This window comes from Anopheles gambiae, chromosome 2 (assembly GCF_943734735.2).
Source record: "Anopheles gambiae chromosome 2, idAnoGambNW_F1_1, whole genome shotgun sequence".
Taxonomy (NCBI): Eukaryota; Metazoa; Arthropoda; class Insecta; order Diptera; family Culicidae; genus Anopheles; species Anopheles gambiae.
Window position 1 is genome coordinate 1560480 of NC_064601.1, and position 21046 is coordinate 1581525.

General features: G+C 48.5%; 2 protein-coding genes across 6 annotated transcripts; one reads left to right on the forward strand and one right to left on the reverse strand.

Annotated features, from left to right (window-relative positions):
- Window positions 1-38: 38 nt before the first annotated feature.
- On the reverse strand, window positions 39-14597 carry LOC1281959 (ubiquitin carboxyl-terminal hydrolase 32). 5 transcript variants are annotated; one of them, XM_321947.6, is made up of 11 exons: window positions 14446-14597; window positions 10376-10610; window positions 6616-9332; window positions 6240-6548; window positions 5311-5609; window positions 3629-4290; window positions 3312-3478; window positions 2955-3229; window positions 2664-2849; window positions 1881-2576; window positions 39-1783 (listed from the first exon to the last, which is right to left on the reverse strand). In XM_321947.6, the coding sequence occupies exons 1-11, from the start codon at window positions 14501-14503 to the stop codon at window positions 1511-1513; spliced, it is 5877 nt and encodes a 1958-aa protein (XP_321947.6). In that variant the 5' UTR covers window positions 14504-14597; the 3' UTR covers window positions 39-1510. The 5 variants fall into 5 exon arrangements, with proteins under 5 accessions (XP_321947.6, XP_061504271.1, XP_061504272.1 ...); XM_061648287.1 differs by having other exon boundaries at window positions 5254-5609; XM_061648288.1 differs by having other exon boundaries at window positions 5311-5630.
- On the forward strand, window positions 14597-21044 carry LOC1281958 (ras-related protein Rab-8A). The gene is made up of 5 exons (XM_321946.5): window positions 14597-16923; window positions 18767-18827; window positions 18910-19114; window positions 19204-19344; window positions 19427-21044. Exons 1-5 carry the CDS (start codon window positions 16800-16802, stop codon window positions 19520-19522), a joined length of 627 nt encoding a protein of 208 aa, XP_321946.4. The 5' UTR covers window positions 14597-16799; the 3' UTR covers window positions 19523-21044.
- Window positions 21045-21046: the final 2 nt, after the last annotated feature.

Consider the following 21046-nt stretch of genomic DNA (forward strand, 5'->3'; position numbering starts at 1 on the left):
ACCTTCCCGACGCCATATTTTCTTAGCGTACGTGTAGATTCGGGTTTACTTCTTTATTTTAAACAACTACCGAACTAAAAGCTTATACATGTACAAAAAATAACAAGTAAACAGATGGATCAACCTAAACCAACAGTAATAGCGTGGTCGCCGCTCCCCTTCTTCTACACAATCGAACGTTCCAGGCTCGGATGCTGAGCGCAAATCATCCCATTCATTCATGCGGAGATCGCACAACGCTTTTAACGAATATACAGATTAATAAAAATCATTAAAAAAAAAGCATGACACATGAAACGTAACGAGATATTACACAAAGTAGAAGAAAAACTAATTAGGCTCACGCAACACAGCTTTCGTATTACAGTTTAACAAGGAACCGGCCAGTAGTGCGACCACGTATGTAAGTGAGTGTTTCCTCTTTTCTCATTACAATATCTTGGCATAATGGCTTTCAACAATGAACGTGCACGATCAACTCAACAGTTGTTAAAAAAAAAACAGGGAAAACAAAACCTATCATAACGTTAGCAAAATTTGCACAAATACCGTAAAGTGGTGGTGGTGTGCTGGTTTCGTAGCTGTGAAGCGCTACATACAAGCGAGAACAGATCTCAGACGATGAAGCTAGACCCAGCTGGCTAGCTGGCAGGCTGGCTGATTGGCCAGCCGCTAATTTCGATGCCCACCCCGGTCCCTCAATAATATCTATTGCTTACAATATCGATATTCCATTAGTAAATTCCTGAATATAACTTCGCTAGGTCGCTCGCAAATCAAACCCACTCTAAGCACAATAAACGCACAACAGCATCTCTCACATTCCCAGCGGCGCAAATTCTACACAGCCTACTGACTCCTTCACCGTAGTCTGCACGCTTATGGAATGTTCCCTGTCGCCTCCACTCTCTGCAAATAGTACATCACAGCGCATTCAAAGTGTTGCAACACGCGTTCATATCATATCGGCCAACTCAAAGCAGGCTGCTCTGCGCTATCTGTGTATGCTTATCTCGCTATATTTTTCGTAGAAAAATGTAAAGCCTAGCGAATTTTTGCAAAAGCAACGCGTAAAAACTAAAATACGATGCATCCCTCCTTCTCTCTGCGTATCGCACATCACACCGAACCCTTTGCCCAACCCGTTTCACATGTCACCGTGCCGCCGTCCCGTCCTATCGATTCTACCTGCCGTTCTCTCCAAGAATGTGGATTGCACATTGTAAGATGTGGATTGCAATAAACAATCCCATGTTCGATTGCATATAAGACGTGAAAACTCGCTTTGATTATACTTTGATTTGATCAATTTAAGCTAGACTACATATCCGGAACTAGTTGCTTTTCTGATTATGAAAGAAATGGCGTACATTTAAATTACTTTCGTTTCGATTAGCTACCTTCTTGCTGCTGTATGCTTACGTCCGATCCAATCCGATCAGATCCGATCGACCGACTGATGCGTTGCACTGTGATCGCAGCTTCCCCAGCTAGCAACAATCGTCCGGCCTTACATTAACGAGCACATCTTTTTCAAATCATTATCACTGTCATCGATGTCGAGCAGGCCTTCGCTTGGCAGTTGCCTTCCATCTACCTTTGGTAGGTACGGCCCGTAGTCGAGATCGCGCCGCTCGTAAAACAGCAGGTAGGCCGTGCTAGGATCGATCTTTGGCCGCGTTGGTATCTCCCGACAGGAGCTATCATTGTAGCAGTACCACGACCCGTTCGGATTGGCCGCATACGAGATGTAATGTCCCCCGTTAAGCATTCCAGAGTGACACTAAAGCAAAGTGATGGAAGAAGACAATTCAATACACTATCCACTCCACTCCGTCCATCGGAGCAAACTAGCCGCGAAATGTACTGCGCACACTTACCACTGCGGCATACAGTTGATACTTCAACTCGAAGGGATCACACTCCGGCTTCAGGTGGTGTTTGTGGAAATCTGTAAACTCTCCGTCGATGACCGGAGTCTTCGTCAGACTCGTCGACACTAACCGCTGTCGTCGCGTGGAATCGCTGCTCCGAACCGAGCTGGCCGACTTTATTCGAACAGTGGACGTCGAGGCTGCCGGACTATCGCTACCGCCGGCGTAAGAACTACTGCCTCCGCCTGCCATCAAGTCGCTCTCGTGCAGGTGACGCGCACTAGCCACATGATTGGAACCGGCAATGGCCGGTATTATAATACTGCTCCTCTGTTCCTCATCCGCCAACTGATCCGATTGCCGATTATTGTTATTGCCACAATCGTCGCTATCGCCACCGTCGCTGCTCCCCTTGACGCCATTGATCCGCAGCGAGGACAGCGAAATCTCATCACTCGCCTCATCGATCATGGACATTTCGCGATCAAACTCAACAAACTCTTCGTGACAGTCGCGATTGCGTCCATCGCCACGCGGACCGGACGCTACGCCTTCGAGCAGGTCACGATGCCGAAGAATCGTTTCCTGCGGCACCGACGCAAGGTATGGCGTTGGGTCGAAATCTTCGTACGGGAAATTGACTACCTTTTGCGACTTTACCCACTTGCCGTTGACGTAGTTGAAGCGCTTCAGGTGCACAATCTGCAGGATAATGATGGAGGAGTCAGGAGAGTGGTTTTTGTCATAACACCACACACAAACAATTGCTTTGAGCAGGCGGTTTCTTACCAATATGGGAGGCAGTTTCCAGATCTGCAGCTTTTTGGTGGCCGGCTTCTTTTGCTTGCAATGCGAACAGTGGTACCATTGTTCCAGCTTCTCCTCTGAGGTAAACGCGCGCAGGCAGTGATCCAGATCCACCGGTTCCGTCTGCTGTTTGCGGCATACGGCCACCGATTCGTGTACGGTCCATAACTAGAGCACACGTTTATTGAGTTGTGTGAAAAGAAGAACCATTAGCATTGTTGCTACACCTTCCTCCAGTTGTAACTAGCCGCACCTCGCCTGCCCACCACTTACCCGTTCGCGTGTACTTTGGTAACGTAAATGGAGCGCAGTTGGATCCCAGTCTATGGCAATTTGGATGGATCGAGCATTGATCGAGCTCTGCAATGACGAGATCGGCGAGGAAGACGTCCCCGGTAACGAGCCCATCGATGCTGGCTGCTGTTGCTGCTGATGCTGATTGGTCGTTCCGTCCAAAGACGAGCTGCCGGACGAGTTCGCTGCGTAAAACTTTCGTCGAAGCGTCGGAGTTTGTTCACGGGAGGATAGATTTGGTGTGGAGCTATTGCCTGTGTCAATGGAAGAAAACAGTGTGGCGTTAAATTGATGTATGACCCCTTTGGTCTAGCACGGAAGATCGTATCCACTTACTTGCTGACCCGGGCGCCGAACAAATCAACCCTTGCAGCAGCGGTTCATCATTACACGGAATCTCACAACCACGGCAAAAACGTGACCACGGGCAGAGGGCACACATACGGCCACCGCTTCCGACCGCTCGCAACGTGAACGGAAAATCGTACCCTAGACTATCATCACTGTCGGCGTTGCCGGCGGGAGGCGGAAAGGAAAGGAAAGAACAAAAGATAAGACAAATAGATCGTTATTATTTATCACCCATTTTGGACCTGTGCCCCCGCCTGTACGCGAGCTTAATCGTTCGAAAGCACGTGAAATCAATGACTCACCAGTCCGTTGCGTGGTTCGATTGGTCGGGCGGCGTTGGAGGCAGTGGGCTGAGTAAACGGGCCACCTGCAACCAGACCGAGCAGTACAGCTCTTTGTTGGTGACACCGTCATAGCAAGGAATCAGCAGCGGCACGCCGAACAGGCCGGGTTTGGATTTGTGATGCGACAGGAAGTACGTATCCTGCCGGCTGAGCTTGCGGTGCACCGCGATCAGATAGTTGGTCTTGCGCTGTCCGGCCAGTCCGCCTGCCGTACCACCGCCGAGCGGGTGCGGTCGCTTACTAATTGCACTTAGACTTATCGCATCGCCATGCTGTTGTTGGTCACCGTAAGGGGGCATGTCCTCTCCCATGTAAACGTTATCGCAATCGTTACAATCGTACGGATGGTGTAGGTGGTGCGCGTTCGGGGAATCATACCCCCCTGCACCGCTCCCGTTGCTCCAACCGTTATCGGCATTGTTCAACAAATTGGTGGTCGATATCGTCTTCGATCGGTTCGGATCTTTCGATGGCTGCTGGGTGGCGGACGCGTGCTGATGATTCCCGATAGCGCTGTTCGCGTTCCCATACCCATTGGTACCGTACCCGGTGAGTTCGCTGTACTGACCGGCCCCGTAAATGAACGTGCTGTCCGGACTGGTGCTTATTTCCGGAATGTGCTGTAAAACATGGGATTTATCATCACATACACACGCACATACACACACACATACAGAGGCTACACAACACACATCACTCTTTCTCTGTCGCTAGCAGCAATGCCACCTACTCTTCTAGCTACGCTAACAATTGCCAACTAATAACGCACACATTACATTACAGGTGAAAACTAGCGCTGCTTTCGCTTGGTTTAATCATTACATTAATAATAAGAAAAAGAATAAATGCCCCCTGAAATGTATTTTCGCGTGAGGATGGTTTAATACCAGTTATGCTACTAGGGTTAATTGTCTGATGTCTACGACAGTAATTGGTAAATTGCTGGAACAATCATACCAAAAAAGCTATAATTATCTTTACTACACAACTTCAATTACCAACTTATTGCAAAAATATTAACCTTCTCGTACGAGTCAAAAAGAAGCAAAACCAATGTGTCATATATTTACATTTTTTGTTTGTTTTCCATTTACTTACAGGTCCAAATATACTCCAAGACCAAATAAATACAACATCTTCCAGTTGCAATAAGCAATTGGAGCTGTTAGTTTTGTTATCCATTTAACGGCTACCTTTTTTGTTTAGCTAAATCGTATGAGTGTTTGGGTGCTTTTTTAAATTTGCTTGCATATTTACAATGATTAAGGAGCGTGGAGCCAGAAAAAATACGTGTGTAACAAACGAAAAAGAACAATTTAAATGAAATTTACATCGTCACCTTCTGGAAATTCATTCACCGGGCCTGCCGAATTCATCTTTAGCAAGTATTCTGGTTTAGTTTTTATTTTTTTTTTTTTCAATTGAGTTACATACCATCAGGGTATCGCGGGAGTACCTTTCAACTCAACTGAAACTTTTTTTTGTTTTGAAAGTAAAGAACTGCTCTTCGCTAGCTAAGTACGTAACGTATACGATAACACAAAATATTGAGTAAAGAAAAAAACTTATATACACAACCATACCTTGAAGCACAACATATTCGGGGGCATGCAGAGTGTGTTGCCAAAGCACCGGCTTACCTTCGACGTGGCCGAGGTCCTACGGTTAGCCATCGTCGTTCCGCTGCCGCCACCGGCACCTCCTCCTCCTCCACCTCCTGCTCCTCCTCCCCCGCCTTCACCACCATTGTAGAGAATGCCGTTCGTTAGCAGTGTGGCTCCACCATCATCACCGGTACGACCTGTGGAGGAGCCGCCCGGCTTGCGCCCAGTTATGGCCGCCGTATCGTCTGCCGTGGCCGTCGAGGAGGAGGAGGACGCGGACGACGATGTGGACGAGATCGTCGTGTTGATCGAGCTGGTCGTGAGCTGGTGCGGGTCTAATGATGGTAGTAGAAGAGCTGGATTGCAGTACGGTACAGATTTTCGGAACGAACGGTTTGTGTGAAGAAGGAAGGAAGTTGGTGGTGGTGATGGTGGTGGTTATGATGCACGAATTGATGAAAACCACGGGCACAAATGATGGCAATGATGTGTGTTGGGACGGATTCAGTTCAGGAAGAAAGATGAAAAGTGAGAAAAACACACATATATGAAGGAAACAAACGGTGGTTTTGGTTATGAGAAATGTGCATGCCACATGAATGAGACGCGTATAAAGAAGGATTGTTATAAAAATGAACGCAAGAGAGAACAGGAAAATGAATCAGAAAATAAGTTTTAAAAAACATGCGAAACAAAAAACGAAAAAGAAAAACAACACAATTAAAATCAGCATTGAGAACATCTTAGATCATATCGCTATGATCGAAACGCACAAAAACAAACAATCGCTTTTCCCATCCATTCCGTCCTAAAGCCCCGAGAAAACGGTACAAACAAATATGAAACAATAATGACACGTACAAACAGCAGCGAATAGATCCACTAGATGCGTATGATTCAAAGTCCAATTGTTTCATATAACACCTAACCGTGGCCTAACCTACCAACAAGTGCCGTGAACGTACCTTGATTCCGCTGTATGTCCTTCAGCCCTTTCTCTATATTTATGCCAAGCTCGGAACCGGCGCGGGATCGGAGCACACTGTCGACCTTTGGCAGCTCGTACGCATACAGCTCACACGCGGTACTCGGCTTAATGCGATGCTCGTTTGGTAGTACAAGCCGTATTTGGGAGTTGGACAACTCACAGATCAGCATCTGATCCGGTTCGAGCCCGCACAGCTCGCTCAGATGTTTCTTCAGATCCCAGTATTTCATTTCCGAGTTCAATCGCAGACCATACTTGACCGGTACGGAACCATCCAGCAGCATCACTGTAGGATAGCAAACGAAATATTAAATCAATAATACTGCTGATCACTAGGACGAATTTGTACTCACCGAGAACCTCACAGTAGGTGTAGTTTTCCACCGGCAGCGGTAGGCTCAGCAAGCTGAACGGATCGAAACGCACCGAATCACGTCCACAGCCCTGGCATGTTACCTTCGACTTTAACTGCCCGTAAAACAAATCGACGATGATGCTCTGGTTGCGAGCATGATGCTGACTCCAGGCTTCCGTTGCCACGATCACGTCCGACCGGCCGTCCGAGTCTTTCAGCTCCGTGTACGGTTTCTCCATTACCCGGTTCAAGTCCTCGTGCAGCGAGTCTAGCAGCCAATCAAGCAGCTCCTGCGAATCGTGCTGCCCTCCGCCGGAAAACTGAGGCGCATGCTTCGTGACGCAAAAGCGCAACTTCAGCGGAGCGATCGAGCGGGTGGAGGCCGTCCAAACGTCGCGCAATAGTTCAGCGTACCGCAGCACCAGCTGCCCTTTCGTGCCCATCTTGTTCGACGTGTTCAGCTCGTACAGGTGCTTCTTCTGTATGAAGTACTGCGTAAGGGGCTGCGTATTGAACAGGACCTGCAGCGCCGCATTCATGAAGCATGTATTGCCCAGGTTGTGCAGTCCCGTTGCGCCCGGCGGATGCTGCGACTGGATCGAGGCAACAGTCCCGCGCCGATCCATACTAGTGCTGCCCGAGCCCTGCGAAAGAGCCAACGATCCGAGCTCTTCCGGCCAGGTCAGGTCCTTGTTACGGATCTCCAGCAGCACTTGATCGTTGTCGCCGATCGACAATTCGTGCAGCGTCAAGTGATCTTCCTCCAGTAGGTACGGGAACTCGCTGATACCCGTCGGCGTCGGTACCAGGTGCCAGAGCCGAATGTCCTCCGGTTTTAGCTTCAATCTTTGGCATAGGAACTCGGCCACTTGCTTCACGGTAGCCAGCCGGCTGAACGCAGCCGTGTAAGCGAGATACTTCTTCGGCGGATGCAAAACCGTCGGTACCGAGGAAACCGTGGTCGGATAGCTTCCGGTCGTTAGTGCACCGTACCCACCGGACATGCTGGCCCACGCGCTGTTACCTCCCATTTGGCCGTGCTGTTGCTGGTGCGGTGGCGGTTGGCTCTGGTGGCGCAGTATTCTCAAATTCAACGGATAGAGCTCCAGCTCGACGTCTCCCGCATTGCTGTGGGGCTGAATGACCTGTCTTGGCAAGGGCAGCGGCCCGCCATACCATTGAGCTAGCGCTTTCCAGAGCGAGTCCGGCACTAGCTCAAAGTCTCGGTGCTGCACCAGCGTAAGATCACGCTTTAAGCGACCCCCTTCGCCGGTCAGCGTTGGAATCTGCTTGTAAATGTTCGGTGCTATCAGACAACTGTTGTCGATCGTTCCGGGCGCGCTGCCTGCATGCCGACCGTACGAAATTCCGCTGCTTCCCGAGCCCAGACTAGATGAATCTCCCGTCCCCAGCAAATCGCCCATACTCTCGGTCGAATTGGACGTAAAGCTTTCATCACAGATCATTGCCTCATCCACCGCTCCTCCGTTGCTCGTTCCGCCGTTTGGCATCAGCGAAGGCACTCCGCCAGCGCCGGCAATGGCGCGATTGTTCGCATAGCTTGTGCCCGTTGTCTTGCAGTGCACACAGGACGAGCTGGGCGACGACAGGTGCGTGTACTGCGACCAGTGCTGCCACCAGTCGGACGATATTAAATACCAAAACTGTCCCACCTTGTAGCCCCGACGAACCTCCCGCGACAACCATCCCCGAACTATGTCGCCTTCCAGATGGCGGCACTGGGGACGCAATCCCAATACGATGTGGCACACTTCGAACAGCAGATCTAGAAACGGTTGAACCAGATTCGAGCTGCTCTCGATGCTCCATATCAGAAAGTCTTCCTGGGTGAACTTAAACTCGGGAACGTTTGATGCGCTGATGATATCGGTTTCGTTGCCATTGGCTTTACCTTCATCTGCCCGCGTTGCCCGCCGGTACAGCTCGGCGAGCACCCGTTCGTGGGTCAGATTCCGGTAAATGGCAGCGTTCGACTCCCGTGCCACCGATAGCAGTATGTCCACCATCTGCCGGATTTCCACAAAGCTCAACACACCGTCCCGATCGATGTCGAATACTTTAAAGCAAAACTTGCTACGCTCCACACTGGGCCCGCGGCAGGCAGCACTCACGCCACAGCACAGCTCCTTGAAATCGATGTGCCCGTCGTGGTTCTCGTCAAACGCCAGAAATACACCCCCGAGGGCGGCTCTCGGGACGGGAGGGCTGACCAGCGGGCCCAGCGATTCCAGATCCAGCTGCCCAGTGACAGCGGCTCCCTTCAGCAGCCAAAACACCTTCTCCAGGTCGCCAATGTCCTGCTCCTCCAGGTGCGTCACGCCGGCCAAGCTCTGGTAAAAGGTGGGCGTTTCCAGCTCCGAGCTGAGATTGACGCACGCATCCTGCAGCAACCATTTGGACAGGGCCGTTGCGCCGCGGTGCATCTGTATCCACGATTTGAACTGCTCGAACGAGACGCGATCGTTCTGGCCGAACAGTGACACCTGATATCGGCTCCATTGCAGCTGCTGCTGGTGATTGTTTCTGTTCGCGACCGTTTGATTGTTATTGTTATTATTGCTACAGTTGGTGGTGCTGTTGTTGGGGCTGTTGGTGGCATTGCTTTGGTAGGTCGTTTCTATTTGCATGGCTTTTTGGAATTCCTGTTTCAGTATATGCGTGCCCGACTCGTTGCAGTACAGTGTCCAGAGAAATCTAAAACAACATGTGCAAACAACATCATTAGCAAAGTGTAACCAGTGTTCGATTTTGTCATAGTGTTTGCTTATTATTCCACAGTACGCCCTAAAACCCACATCAATCAGCAAATTTGTTCGTAAATGGCAACAAAAAGTAAGTATCCACCGACCATTCCGACAAAAGGTCAATGGCCCTGACTTAGACAGCGTCGGTCGAAACCATACGCCACAACTCTGCAGGTATGGCCTTGCATTCTAATTGAATAATTGCCTACCCTTGTAACGTGGCTTCTTCGTTTAGCAGATTTCTGCAATTTCCCCCAAATGGTGTTCAATTAGCGTTTCCGGCAATGCGTCTTCCTTCAGCGCGTGTTATTGTCCGAAACAGTATGCCTGCTAAATGACGGCACGGCAAAGCATAGATAGCAATACCGAAGCGGCTTCTAAACCACCGTCAACGTCAGAACGAACGGTGAAACAAGAATCGAACAGAGGAAGTGGGACTTTGATGCGGCCAATGGGTTGGAATCAAAACAAGCAAACCGTAGCGGTGCATCATTTGACGATAACAACAAAAAGGCCAACAGATAAAACGGAAATCCGCAAGTAACTGTGACAAGTAGTCGCTCCATCATCGTTCGTAAGCCTTCAGGGATAAAGGTTCTATCCCTCCGGGGTACTATCCCCCGCTTTTCATCGGAGGCGAATGCGACCAATCGAACCGATCGCACTGTTGCGTATCTTTATCGCCGATAACGAACGCAAACGCGCTGATATCGACCGACCTGTCGTTAAACAATGATGATACAAAGCGCGGAGCGATATCGCACCCGCCGTCGATAACAAGACAATATAAATAAACGTCTACAACAACTTCGACTAAGCGGCGAACGATGGGGAATAATGTATCGTAGAATCGTAGAAGTAAACATACAGTCCTCGACGGAAGAGCCAAAACCACAGAGAACGGACGGACACGGTGGTGGAAGTGTCTAACGATAAGAAAGCTTCGGCCTTGACTTCTACACCTCGTTTCGCTCTATCCACACATACACTTACTTAATTTTCTCATCCTGCGTTCCTTTCGTGAGGAGCACGAGGCCACACAGCAGCTCCTTGAAGGCGATACCTTTGGCCGTACCGCCGCAAGCCGTGTACAGCCAATCGGCAACCACCGAGGGAACGCCGTCGCCGAGCACATCCTGCGTGAAGGCACATTTGCTGAGCACGGATCCGGCGGTGCCAGCGGACCGTTTGAACGCATCCTTGATTCGTCGCAGCTCCGAGTCGGTCACTAAAAGAGAGAATGCAGTGCAGATTAGTTAAAATTCAGTGGAGGAGAAATTCGTCCCTCTTTTATACCAAAAAAATATCGTGCCAATGGAACTCCTTCACACTATTCTACGAGGCCTGTCAGACACAACACTTCACTCTCGATGGCTTTATATCTCGCACTCATTTATTAGCAGGCGGCCTCAGACACACCCAAACCCATTGCCACCTAGAACAACGATCGAACGGTTGCTGGTTGATATGGCTGCCTTTACAGCCCCAACACGTTCCAGCCTACTATGAGTGGTTTACTGCATGGTAGCACCTTCTGCTAAAAAAAACGACCACCAACCAAGAGGTTTTTAATCCGCTACACACACCCCACACTATTGCGATAGAACCCTTTGGGCCAGATAAAAACGATTAACCCTTCGAACGCCATAGCAATTGAGTACAATTGAGTCGTCGAGTCGAGTAGTTGCTTGGAGATTTGCTAGGAAAAAAGACACTCTCGGGTTTGTTTTCTAGAAAACTCCCACAGCGTATACAATTTCGTTTCATCTTTTATCGAAAGACTTGAAACGGTGCATCAAGAGTTAACAACTGTTTCCGTTGTATAAAGGGTCCCGCTGGTGTGCTCCCCGTTGAAACGACTAACGGGCAAGTTGCATGTTTGTGCTGGAGTACCGCAGACACACACACACACACACACATTCCTTATTCCGTTGAGCGCATTTCCGTTCACACGAAGGTATTTACAAGTGCAGGGAAAAAGCCCGGGCTTAGCTCACTGGTTCCACTCTATTACATTGGCCGCGTGCATGAACTTCCCTTCCCCCCCCCCCCCCCCCCTTTCCGAACGAACAGCATCCACCACCATGTGCGAAGCAGGCCATTCCTTTACTCCTCGTGTTTCAATGTCAACCAGTCTTTACATCCGATCGCGGAGGGAAAGAGAGAGAGAGAGAGAGCGAGAGTGAGAGAGGGAAAGAGCACAAATCAACCGGAGTACCGGAATAATCAACAAATAGCAAACAGCCAGCGGTGTGCAATGTAGCTCTATGCAGTTTGTATGGCTACGATATTAGAGCGTTATAAGCATCTTCCTGAGCACCTGCTGGCTGCGGGGGGCTTACGGTTAGTCAGGTGCGGGGTAACATCGACCCAACAATCTATCGATAGCGAAAGAACTCCCCTGGCGCGTACTGCGTATAATTTGTTGCACTCAAAAGCTGCAAATAGTTTTGCGCAATGTTCGTACAAACCGCACGGGAAAGGGTCGACGCAAACGCGTACGAATTATTGCAGCAGATTACATTAAGACACTTGCCAAAAATTCCACAAACCATTTGCATTCCCTCACAACTTGTTAGTAATCGCTCGCGCAAAGCAGCAACACCACTTGCGCAAACGACGGAACGCTTTTATTTATTTGTTACTTTTTATACACACGCCAAAAATGGGTTTATATTATGTTTCCCGTACAAGCAACATACCAACACACACACACACACACCGACCAACAAGCAAAAGCACCACACGAAGCGACGTGCTAGTCATTAGCGACATCCGCAAACCGTTCCATGGCGGTTCCGAGAGACGGCCGCCCAGCGGTTCATTCACTTACTACTCTGTATGGACCTGCTGTGGACCATGCTGTGGGGGCCTGTATCACATTTTGGTTACTCGTCAACCTAGCCAGCAGACAACAGAAGCGCGACCACAGATCTCCTCAGTTTTAGCCCTCGCGGAACAACGCGGAGTAAATATTTGGCTTTTGATTAAAGTCGAATTGTCACCATCTGGTGAAATCTGCTAAACAAACACAGACACATCGACGGACGTATGATAATTTGTGTCGTTTTGCGGGCACGCCTGTGCGCACACCCATATTGGCGGGCAAGAACGTGGATGGTTTTTTTTTTGTGGAAAATCTGTCAAAAAAACCCTTCATTCTGTGTCGAGGTTGCAATCGTTCGGAAGAATTCAAACGGGCATACATTCAGCATGCTCAAACGGGCCTACATTCAATACTTAATTAAAGGAAACGAGAGGAAGCTCTTTTCTTATCTCCACTACTCCTCGGGCAAATCAATCTTCCATTGCGACAGTTTTCAAACCGAAGCGTGGTTTTGCCACCAGATGCGCGCGGCTCTTACGGCGGGTCATTACTACAATCCTACACTCGTTCATGCCTCGATTCAATTTGTGTATAATGCTTTTTACCCCCCTCATTAGCCAATTTGAAGGTACTTGCGACGAATACAAAAAAAAAACAAATAAAACCCCCGGACACACACACGCACACACCAGTGCGAAAGCTCAGAAAATTAGCAAAACATCATCATCTCAACGACCAACGGCAAGCAGCAGCGATAAAACGCTATCAGCAGGGACAACTGCTGCACCACGAAGCGAACACAAACGGACACAAAGTAAACACAATGTGGCCCGACGCGTTCTGCCGCCGTTGTGGCACACGGATGGCTGGCGGTCCTCCCCTCTTCCCAAAAATTACACCCTTACGGCATGTCGATTGGCCATCGTCGTCTAATCAGCCGGCCGCCTGGTGTGATCTAATGACGAAAGCATTAGCTAATCGTTATTCATTCCACCGAAATACGCATTTGGGGACAACGGGGCAACGGGACGGACAGTGGGTTGAGTGATTGATGCCGTTCCATCCCTTTTTCTTCCCGCCTTGGAGGGAGCGGTTACAAAAAAGAGGGTCAACTTCCATCCCCAACCATCAAAAGAAAGACCAACATTGAAGAATGTAAAAAGCACTAAAATAATTGTCATTCTAGTTAAAACCATACACACGACAGAAGTTGCTTATTTTTTGCATCGAAAAGGCTCGCTCCACCAAGTGACAGGCTGGCTTGTCTAATCTAATCTTTACCGGACACAAGCGGCAAGGAATGTGTCGTACTCCTCCCGTGGGACGTTTGCGTAAAAGCGGCCGGTAGCGGTTTTGTTTGATTTGAATATTTTAAACAAATAAAGCTTTACTGCAGCATGTCCTGAGGACCGTCCGCCTGCGCGTCCCCCCTTCCTGCGCCACACCCAAGGAGCTGGGACAAAGAAAGGCGTCTGCTCAGCTCACTAGATACAACGTACCGTATGTATGTTACATAGCGGTAAGCTGTAACGGGGGTAGAGGGCCGAGGGCCGACCGCCTGATCCAGCGAAAGCACCGCTCCATGACGAGTAGAAATTTCCACTACTCGACGGTGGCGGTTGCCGGGAGGGGGTTTATTTTTTGCAGCAACGCAGCAAGGAAACAAACAAATAGCGAAACGGAACTGCAGCATAACGTGAAAATCAATAAATTCCTTTGTCGTGTGTCGCGGTGGTGGTGGTTGTTCTGCCGGTGGTGTCTGTCGTGCCCGTAATTTGGACGTAATTCGCGGCAATTGCGAGGTAGCGAGCTGCGAACATCATAACAGCAGCAGCCGCAGCCTACTGGCCAAACTCGGTTACATGCGACAGTTCTAGAACGACACAAGAGTAAGCAGGCGTAATAAATTCTGTGTCTTTCAGCGATGGACGGACGCAGCAAAGCACGGCAAAAAGTGGGCACATTACATTGCTAACGTTACAGCTCTATCGCTGACGTGATGTTTGCTAATTAGCTTTCTCATTCGCGGCTCAGACGATGGCGACGGGTGGCGTGCAGGTGGTGGTGTTCTCCCTTTGCCCGTCGTGTCGATGTGTGTGCATGTGGATTCATCGAGTGGTGGTCCCCTGATGCCGCCGGATGCATGGACTGGCTGCAGGTGTGCATCACGTTTTGACCCACTCGAAGGGGAAGGGGGCCACACGATGAAGCTGTTCCACCACCACTGCCTACTTACCTCGTTTGACGGCTTCCTCGTAGCTGATGCAGGACGGTTTCGAATCCTTGGCTCCCATGATTGCTTTCTGTGTGAAAATTGCGTTGATCGGGAGATGCCTGAACCCTGAACCTCGCTGTCAGCCCCGCCTGTCTCGTTCGGCTCCTGCTTCGCTGCAGTAGCACTACGCAGTTATCCAGTGTTTCGCAGGCCTGCTAGCTCTTTCATGTCACTTTACATGGCTCAATTGTCGGGCTCCCCTCTCCCTACTGCACGGAGCTGGGCTACTCGCTTGCCTTCAGGATCGCAATACCCTCTTTTTTTTCTTTCGCTTTTCTATTGGACAAGCGCACGCCCACACAGTCGCAAATTTGATCCTTTTTAACAAAAACACAGCACACTACACCTTACACACATACACACAATCACACAAACGCGGCGGCGGCGTGAGAACGGGTGGGAGGTGTGCCCCTATGTTTACTTGTTTACCACCGCGCCTATACTTTTCGCTTTCCCCGTTGTAACATGCTTTCGGACAACATGCGCTGAAGATAGCGGGTTAAGCAGCAGCAGCAATCAGCACAAGCAATTTTTTCATTGCGTCACACTTTCTTTAACTTGAACCACCTTCTGGGGTCGCACCACCGTGTAATCAGCCTTTGCGGTTCACTCTTAGCCCTTTCTGCTGCTGCCCCCTTTCGCTTCCTTGCGACTCAACAGGAAAACCCCATCGCTCACAGATCGGCAGGCCGCGAAAAATTCACCCCGTCTGCGTGCGCGGCGATAGTGGTGGTAGTACAACGCAATTCGAGGCCCTTGTTTTGTACACTAGCTGCTGCTGACCGTCGTGGATACGTCGCACCACACAGAAAAATCAAACGCTGATTGCACATAAAAACACACATACACACACGCGCGCTAGGGAACATAAAAACACTGCAACTCGTCGTCTGCTGTGTGTGGCTACTTAAACTACTGTAGCCACACGGCCGCAAAGCGCACAATAGCGACGATTGATTTAGCTACGCGGTGATTAATCTAAAACACCTGACACCGTTCCCTTCTAAACCATATTCCAGCGGGACACACACTAGCGAATTCCTCCGTTTTCCGCAATGGAATTGTTTAAAGGTCTCTTCTTGGAATCTGTTCGCTCCAAACGTCAAACCGCTCGGTACAGTGGACTTATGCGAATGGAGCAAGGGGACAAAATTGATCATGTTTATTTTATACGCTCTTATTTCTCTGTTTATTTTACTGGTTTTCAGTTTTTTTCACTTACGACTGAAGTGAAAATCGTATCTAAATCGGATCTCTGCACTTTATCTTGTTTTTATTCGCTTATTCCTTACTTTTTGTTGTGACCAAACAGACCCATCACTACACACTGAGCCACTAGTGCGTTGACAGCCTGCGGTTGACTGAGCAACTTCCACCTGTTATCTGTCAAAATGCTCCAGTTGCTCACTTTGCTTCAATCGCAGATTTTCCGATACTCAGCGTCGTGCAAACATAAACCAACCCATTTTATAAGCTCCCCAAAAAATCGTTCCACAATTTGCGCTGGAATCGTGACAATATTTGGTGAAAAACATCGACTCTCCATTTTCCGATGACCAAAACCCAGCACTTCGTGCCAATCGGGGGCGCTTTGACGTGCCAGTTTGACGTTTGCTGCGTGCGTGATTGAAACAAAAAGCGACGTTCAAGTCCATTTTCCCATTTTCCCGTTTTCGTTTTACGTTGTTACGCTAGACAGTAGAAAAAACCTCCACAGAACGGTGTGGCAAAAGGAAAGTTTTTTTTAAATAATTTCATCTTTCGTCGGCTTTATTACCAACTCCGGAACGGTGCGTAGGCTCGCACAGCCTGTCGAAACTTTGCCAGCACCCGTGTGTTGGTGTGTTATCCTCTGCCGCGTTGTTCGCTTGCTATTAGCAAGTTTTCATCGTCATCGGACTCATCATATCGCATACGCGAATCGAAGCAAGGAGCACCACCACCGCCGTGTTACCGCCACCTTCAGATCCGTTCTCGCCTTTCGCCTTGACTCGATTGCTCCGTGCTTCGAGCCAGTTCTTCAACCGCGGCGACCGCGAACCCAGCTGCATGCGAATTGATTCTAGGGCTCGTGTGAAAGTGTCGGATTTGGAAATCGTGCACTGCCGGGTGTGAATTGTACGCTTTGTGAGGACCTCGCCGCGGAACGGAGTGTTTTTTTTGTCTCTCCCGTTTGCACCTCGCCCTGACAGATCACAAAGCAACCGTGTAGTGTCGACGACCCGGACTCCCCACAGCAGCAGCAGCACCAGCAGTAACAGCAGTAACAGCAGTTTCAGTGCCCAAAGTCCAACGAAGTAACAGCAGCAGCAGAGATGGCGAAAACGTACGACTATCTGTTCAAACTTTTACTGATCGGCGATTCCGGCGTTGGCAAAACCTGCATACTGTTCCGCTTTTCGGAGGATGCCTTCAATACCACATTCATCAGTACAATCGGTGAGTAATAAACACGATGATGGCGACCTTGTGCGGAGCGCCCTCGACACGGGCAGCAAGCAGGCGAGATTTAATAAGGCGACTACACACATAAAGAAACTGGTCTTACAATGAGTAATACCATGACGACGACGACGACGACACCTGTCGTCGTGACAAGGCGATGAAGCCTCCTTACTGCGGCTCCGCTCACCACCCACCCACTCACTTCCTTCTCAGACGAGCTGGAGCACAAGCTAAATGGAAGCTAAATGGAAAGTACAAGCAAAGGCCGCTGGTCCCCGGCGGAGATCCATCATAGCCCCGGTTCGCTTCCTACTCTCTAGTGGGCGAGGCCTTTCCGGTCAAACGGATATGCTTTTATTTTCAGCTGGTGCGTTTATGTGTGTATGTGTGCGTGCGTTGATAGATCGCTTGTAAGGAGAAGAATTCCAAAGCTATACGGGCTCAGACAAGACCCCCCAATCATCATCTATTCCACAGAAAGTCCGATAAGAAGTTTTGTTTGTTTTCCTTTTTTTCTGCTGTTCGTCTATTCGGCGTTGTACATTTTGCACCACATGCTCCTCTGCCACCACCCAGAACGAACACTGTAGAATGAACTGTTCAGCTAATTTAGATAAGCACGCGACTGGTTGCGCCTGTGTACTTATCTAATATCGATTCCTGCTGATACTAACCCAGTTCCGCGAACAGCAGCGGTCGTGGCCCATTGGCGGGAGTTGTATTTGTATTTACTAATAATTTCTGTTCGTACTATTCGAAACGATACGGATGATACGGAGCAGCAGAGAGGTTATCAAGACGTGTCCACAATTGTTGCCGCAACTGTAATTGATAAAGGCAGGCGAAACATGGATTTGCTGATGCAGGCAACGGCATAGCTACCAGAAAACAATGAAACTGTTTTTCCAACGAGATACAACAGCCCCCCCCCCCCCCCCCCAAAAGAGAGCGTTATTTATACAGCTCAAATAAAACACACGAGTACCTCCTCTTCACCCCTCTTCACACGCCCATCCATGTTCTGCCAGGGTGCAGCTTTCGTCTTAATTCATTCCGATCCGTCGCAGTCGATTGGTTTGGATACATTTGGAATTACCGCAACCGCGCAACCGGTTGCGCGGCGGCGGATCAGATACGGAAACGTAAAATATGGCAAATTGTATGTATGATGCCCTGTCTAGCTATGGCGACCAGCTAGAAATGCTTGCCTTTTTTTGTTTGCAGCACACGCTCAGTCAGGGATGCGCGACAGAATTGGAGGAAGAAAATGCAAATAGAATGACAATAAGATAAAAATATCTTTGCATGAGCATACTGCTGCGCCACACAGGCAACATGTTCTGTGCTCTGGTCGGGTCCCTCTAAACATCCCGGTACCCTTCCTGCTCGGACCGTCCTTTCCTTTGCCAACCCTTGCTTACTGCTGTGTACTGACAGATACAACGACAAACGCCGGTCGAAGGTTTGGCAAGCAAGTGCTTGCTGCCTGCTGCTTAGTCTCATCGTTGGTCTGATGGTTAATCGAGTTAACACGTGAAATCATCTCCATAGTAACCATGTGTTGTGTGGAGCGCTGGTAATCGTCGAACCAAAGTTTGACCGTCTGAATTTAATCGTTTTCAAAACAAATCGTACATATTCTGCTTCACATTCATTCGAAGGAATGTATGCCAATACTATGATACATGTTCAACTAAGATTGAAGATGATTCTTGTTTATGTTATCCAAATACATGGTGCATCAGGATCAAGAACAGCCGCTGGTTTGGAATGTAGATCATGCACCGAGTAAAAATAATCTTAATATTTGGTTTTCTATGTTTTTTTCATCTTGCAGGTATCGATTTCAAAATCCGAACAATCGATCTGGACGGGAAAAAGATAAAACTGCAAATATGGTAACTTTACACAATACCCTTTACCAGCGAACCTGCTCCCGTGACTTCATGGCATGGTATCACATCTTTCCTACCTTTGCAGGGACACAGCGGGACAGGAACGATTCCGTACAATCACGACCGCCTATTACCGGGGAGCCATGGGCATCATGCTGGTATACGACATCACACAGGAGAAATCGTTCGAGAACATTAAAAACTGGATTAGAAACATCGAAGAAAATGCGGCAGCCGACGTGGAAAAGATGCTGCTCGGCAATAAGTGTGAGCTTAATGAAAAAAGACAGGTATACGCGAACACGGAGATGGAAAAAGGCGGTCGGCATGGAAAAGCACCGAAATTAACACGCTACCTCTCCCTTCCTTTGCCCTTCAGGTTACCCGAGTCCGTGGTGAACAGCTAGCTGTAGAGTATGGTATTAAATTTATGGAAACATCTGCGAAGGCAAGCATCAACGTGGACGACGCGTTTTTCACTCTTGCCCGGGATATTAAGTGTAAAATGGAAAAGCGAATGGTAAGGGGCGATCGATTTGAAACTTTCCTTTGTTTTCCCCTTTTGCGAGACGCGTTTCATGCGTTCTTTGTTCTCTTTGCAGGAAGCAAACAACCCACCGAAAGGTGGCCATCAGCTTAAGCCGCAGGTCGAACCACGGAAGGCACCGAGTTGGTTATCGAAGTGCAATCTGTTTTGACCTTGCAATAGTCCTATTAATAATTATTACTTTTTTATATAACACACTAAATAATAATTATCACTATTATTATTTAAAATGTATGTAAACGGCTGGTGTCGAGGGACAACGGATTCGCAAATGCAACATTCATCACTACACGTCACATTCTCTCTCTCACACACACACACACACACACATACACACCGAAATGGGGTGGAAGGGAGAAAGATTTCTCCTCTTCACTTGATTTTGCCCGAAATGTAAAAGCGCAAAACAAACGAAGCGTTTTCACGCGGACGTTGGCTCATGGAGTTTGTAAAATGGATTCGTCATACATATTCTCAGATCGAACCGATTCAAGGGTGGTGATTTCTGAAAAAAGGCATTCTTACACTTTAAGAATGCACACACACACACACTGCGTAAGTTAGGATGTATTTTACGACACAAATCCATTCGAACGAAAGGAAAACAAAAGCAATTGAAAGGAAATCGCTTCGAAACGAATGTTAGGCTTTTCTGTTTTAGAGTAACGATGGTTTCGGAAGAGCATGGAATTCTAGAACTCAACATTCAATATTCTTCGACAATGGCTGTAGCTGTTTTTTGGAAGGGAAACATGTAAAGCAAAGCGCGTCGCTCTAGGAAATAGAGATGTCATCATTAAACCCCCATTACCATCATGTGTGTATTTTTGTGCAAAGCCACAAAACACAACGGTGAGAACACTTCAGCGGCAGGGTAGCGGAATTGTGGGTAGGGGAAGTTTTCCTTTACCATTCCTTACGCGTCCATCTGGATTACGATCCTTTTCTATAGGCTCAACACAGACTCCTTTGCTAAAATCAGTTGAAAAAGTGGCCCCGAAAAAGCAATAAACGCATGTAAACAGTCAACAACAATGGCCATGCGTCCAGGAGAGCGTAGTCGTCGTACCAATTACCGCCCATCATTCCATCAGCAACATAGTTGATATTGTTTTATCGTGTCTCGCGTAAGCTTGCTGACGACCAAGTCGTTGTAACGTAAATTATGATACGTAAACACACCAATAGGCAGGGCTAAACAAACATTATTTGCGGATTTCGTATCTCCTCTAGACATAGTTGTGGTGTGAGCAGTCCAGACCGCAAGAGGTAGACAGAATGCGATGCAAACTCCTCCTCGATCATTCATCGTTATCATTGCACGATGCAGCTCCTCCGGTGCCAGAATCACAGAATGCAAAACTGTAGTTCCCGTGTCAGTACCATAACCATAATATCGTGTGCGCTTGGGCATGTCTGTACTCTGCAGCAATGGTACATGTGCGTTTACGTGGCCAGGAACTGGTTGGGAGGGAAAACCTCACGTCGGACCTCTCGTTCTTCTTCGCTCAATCCTTTCATTTCATTCACCCCGCCCACACACACACACACGCGCGAACATTCATATGGTATACTCTTTTTGAAAGGTCAAATTAACGTGATCCGGGGAATGTGTGGGTTGATGGATGTAGAATTTAAAAAATAATAAAAAAAAAAATCTGAAACGCATAAAACG

Excerpts from the sequence above, each read along its gene's own strand:
- LOC1281959 (XM_061648286.1), bottom strand. The coding sequence starts at position 14,503 with ATGGGAGCCAAGGATTCGAAACCGTCCTGCATCAGCTACGAGGAAGCC. Across the intron at positions 3,230-3,311 it reads TTCGGCGCCCGGGTCAGCAA|GCAATAGCTCCACACCAAAT; the intron begins GTAAGTGGATAC and ends CCATTGACACAG. Across the intron at positions 2,850-2,954 it reads ACCAAAGTACACGCGAACGG|TTATGGACCGTACACGAATC; the intron begins GTAAGTGGTGGG and ends CGTGTGCTCTAG.
- LOC1281958 (XM_321946.5), top strand. The coding sequence starts at position 16,800 with ATGGCGAAAACGTACGACTATCTGTTCAAACTTTTACTGATCGGCGAT. Across the intron at positions 16,924-18,766 it reads CACATTCATCAGTACAATCG|GTATCGATTTCAAAATCCGA; the intron begins GTGAGTAATAAA and ends TTCATCTTGCAG. Across the intron at positions 18,828-18,909 it reads AAGATAAAACTGCAAATATG|GGACACAGCGGGACAGGAAC; the intron begins GTAACTTTACAC and ends CTACCTTTGCAG.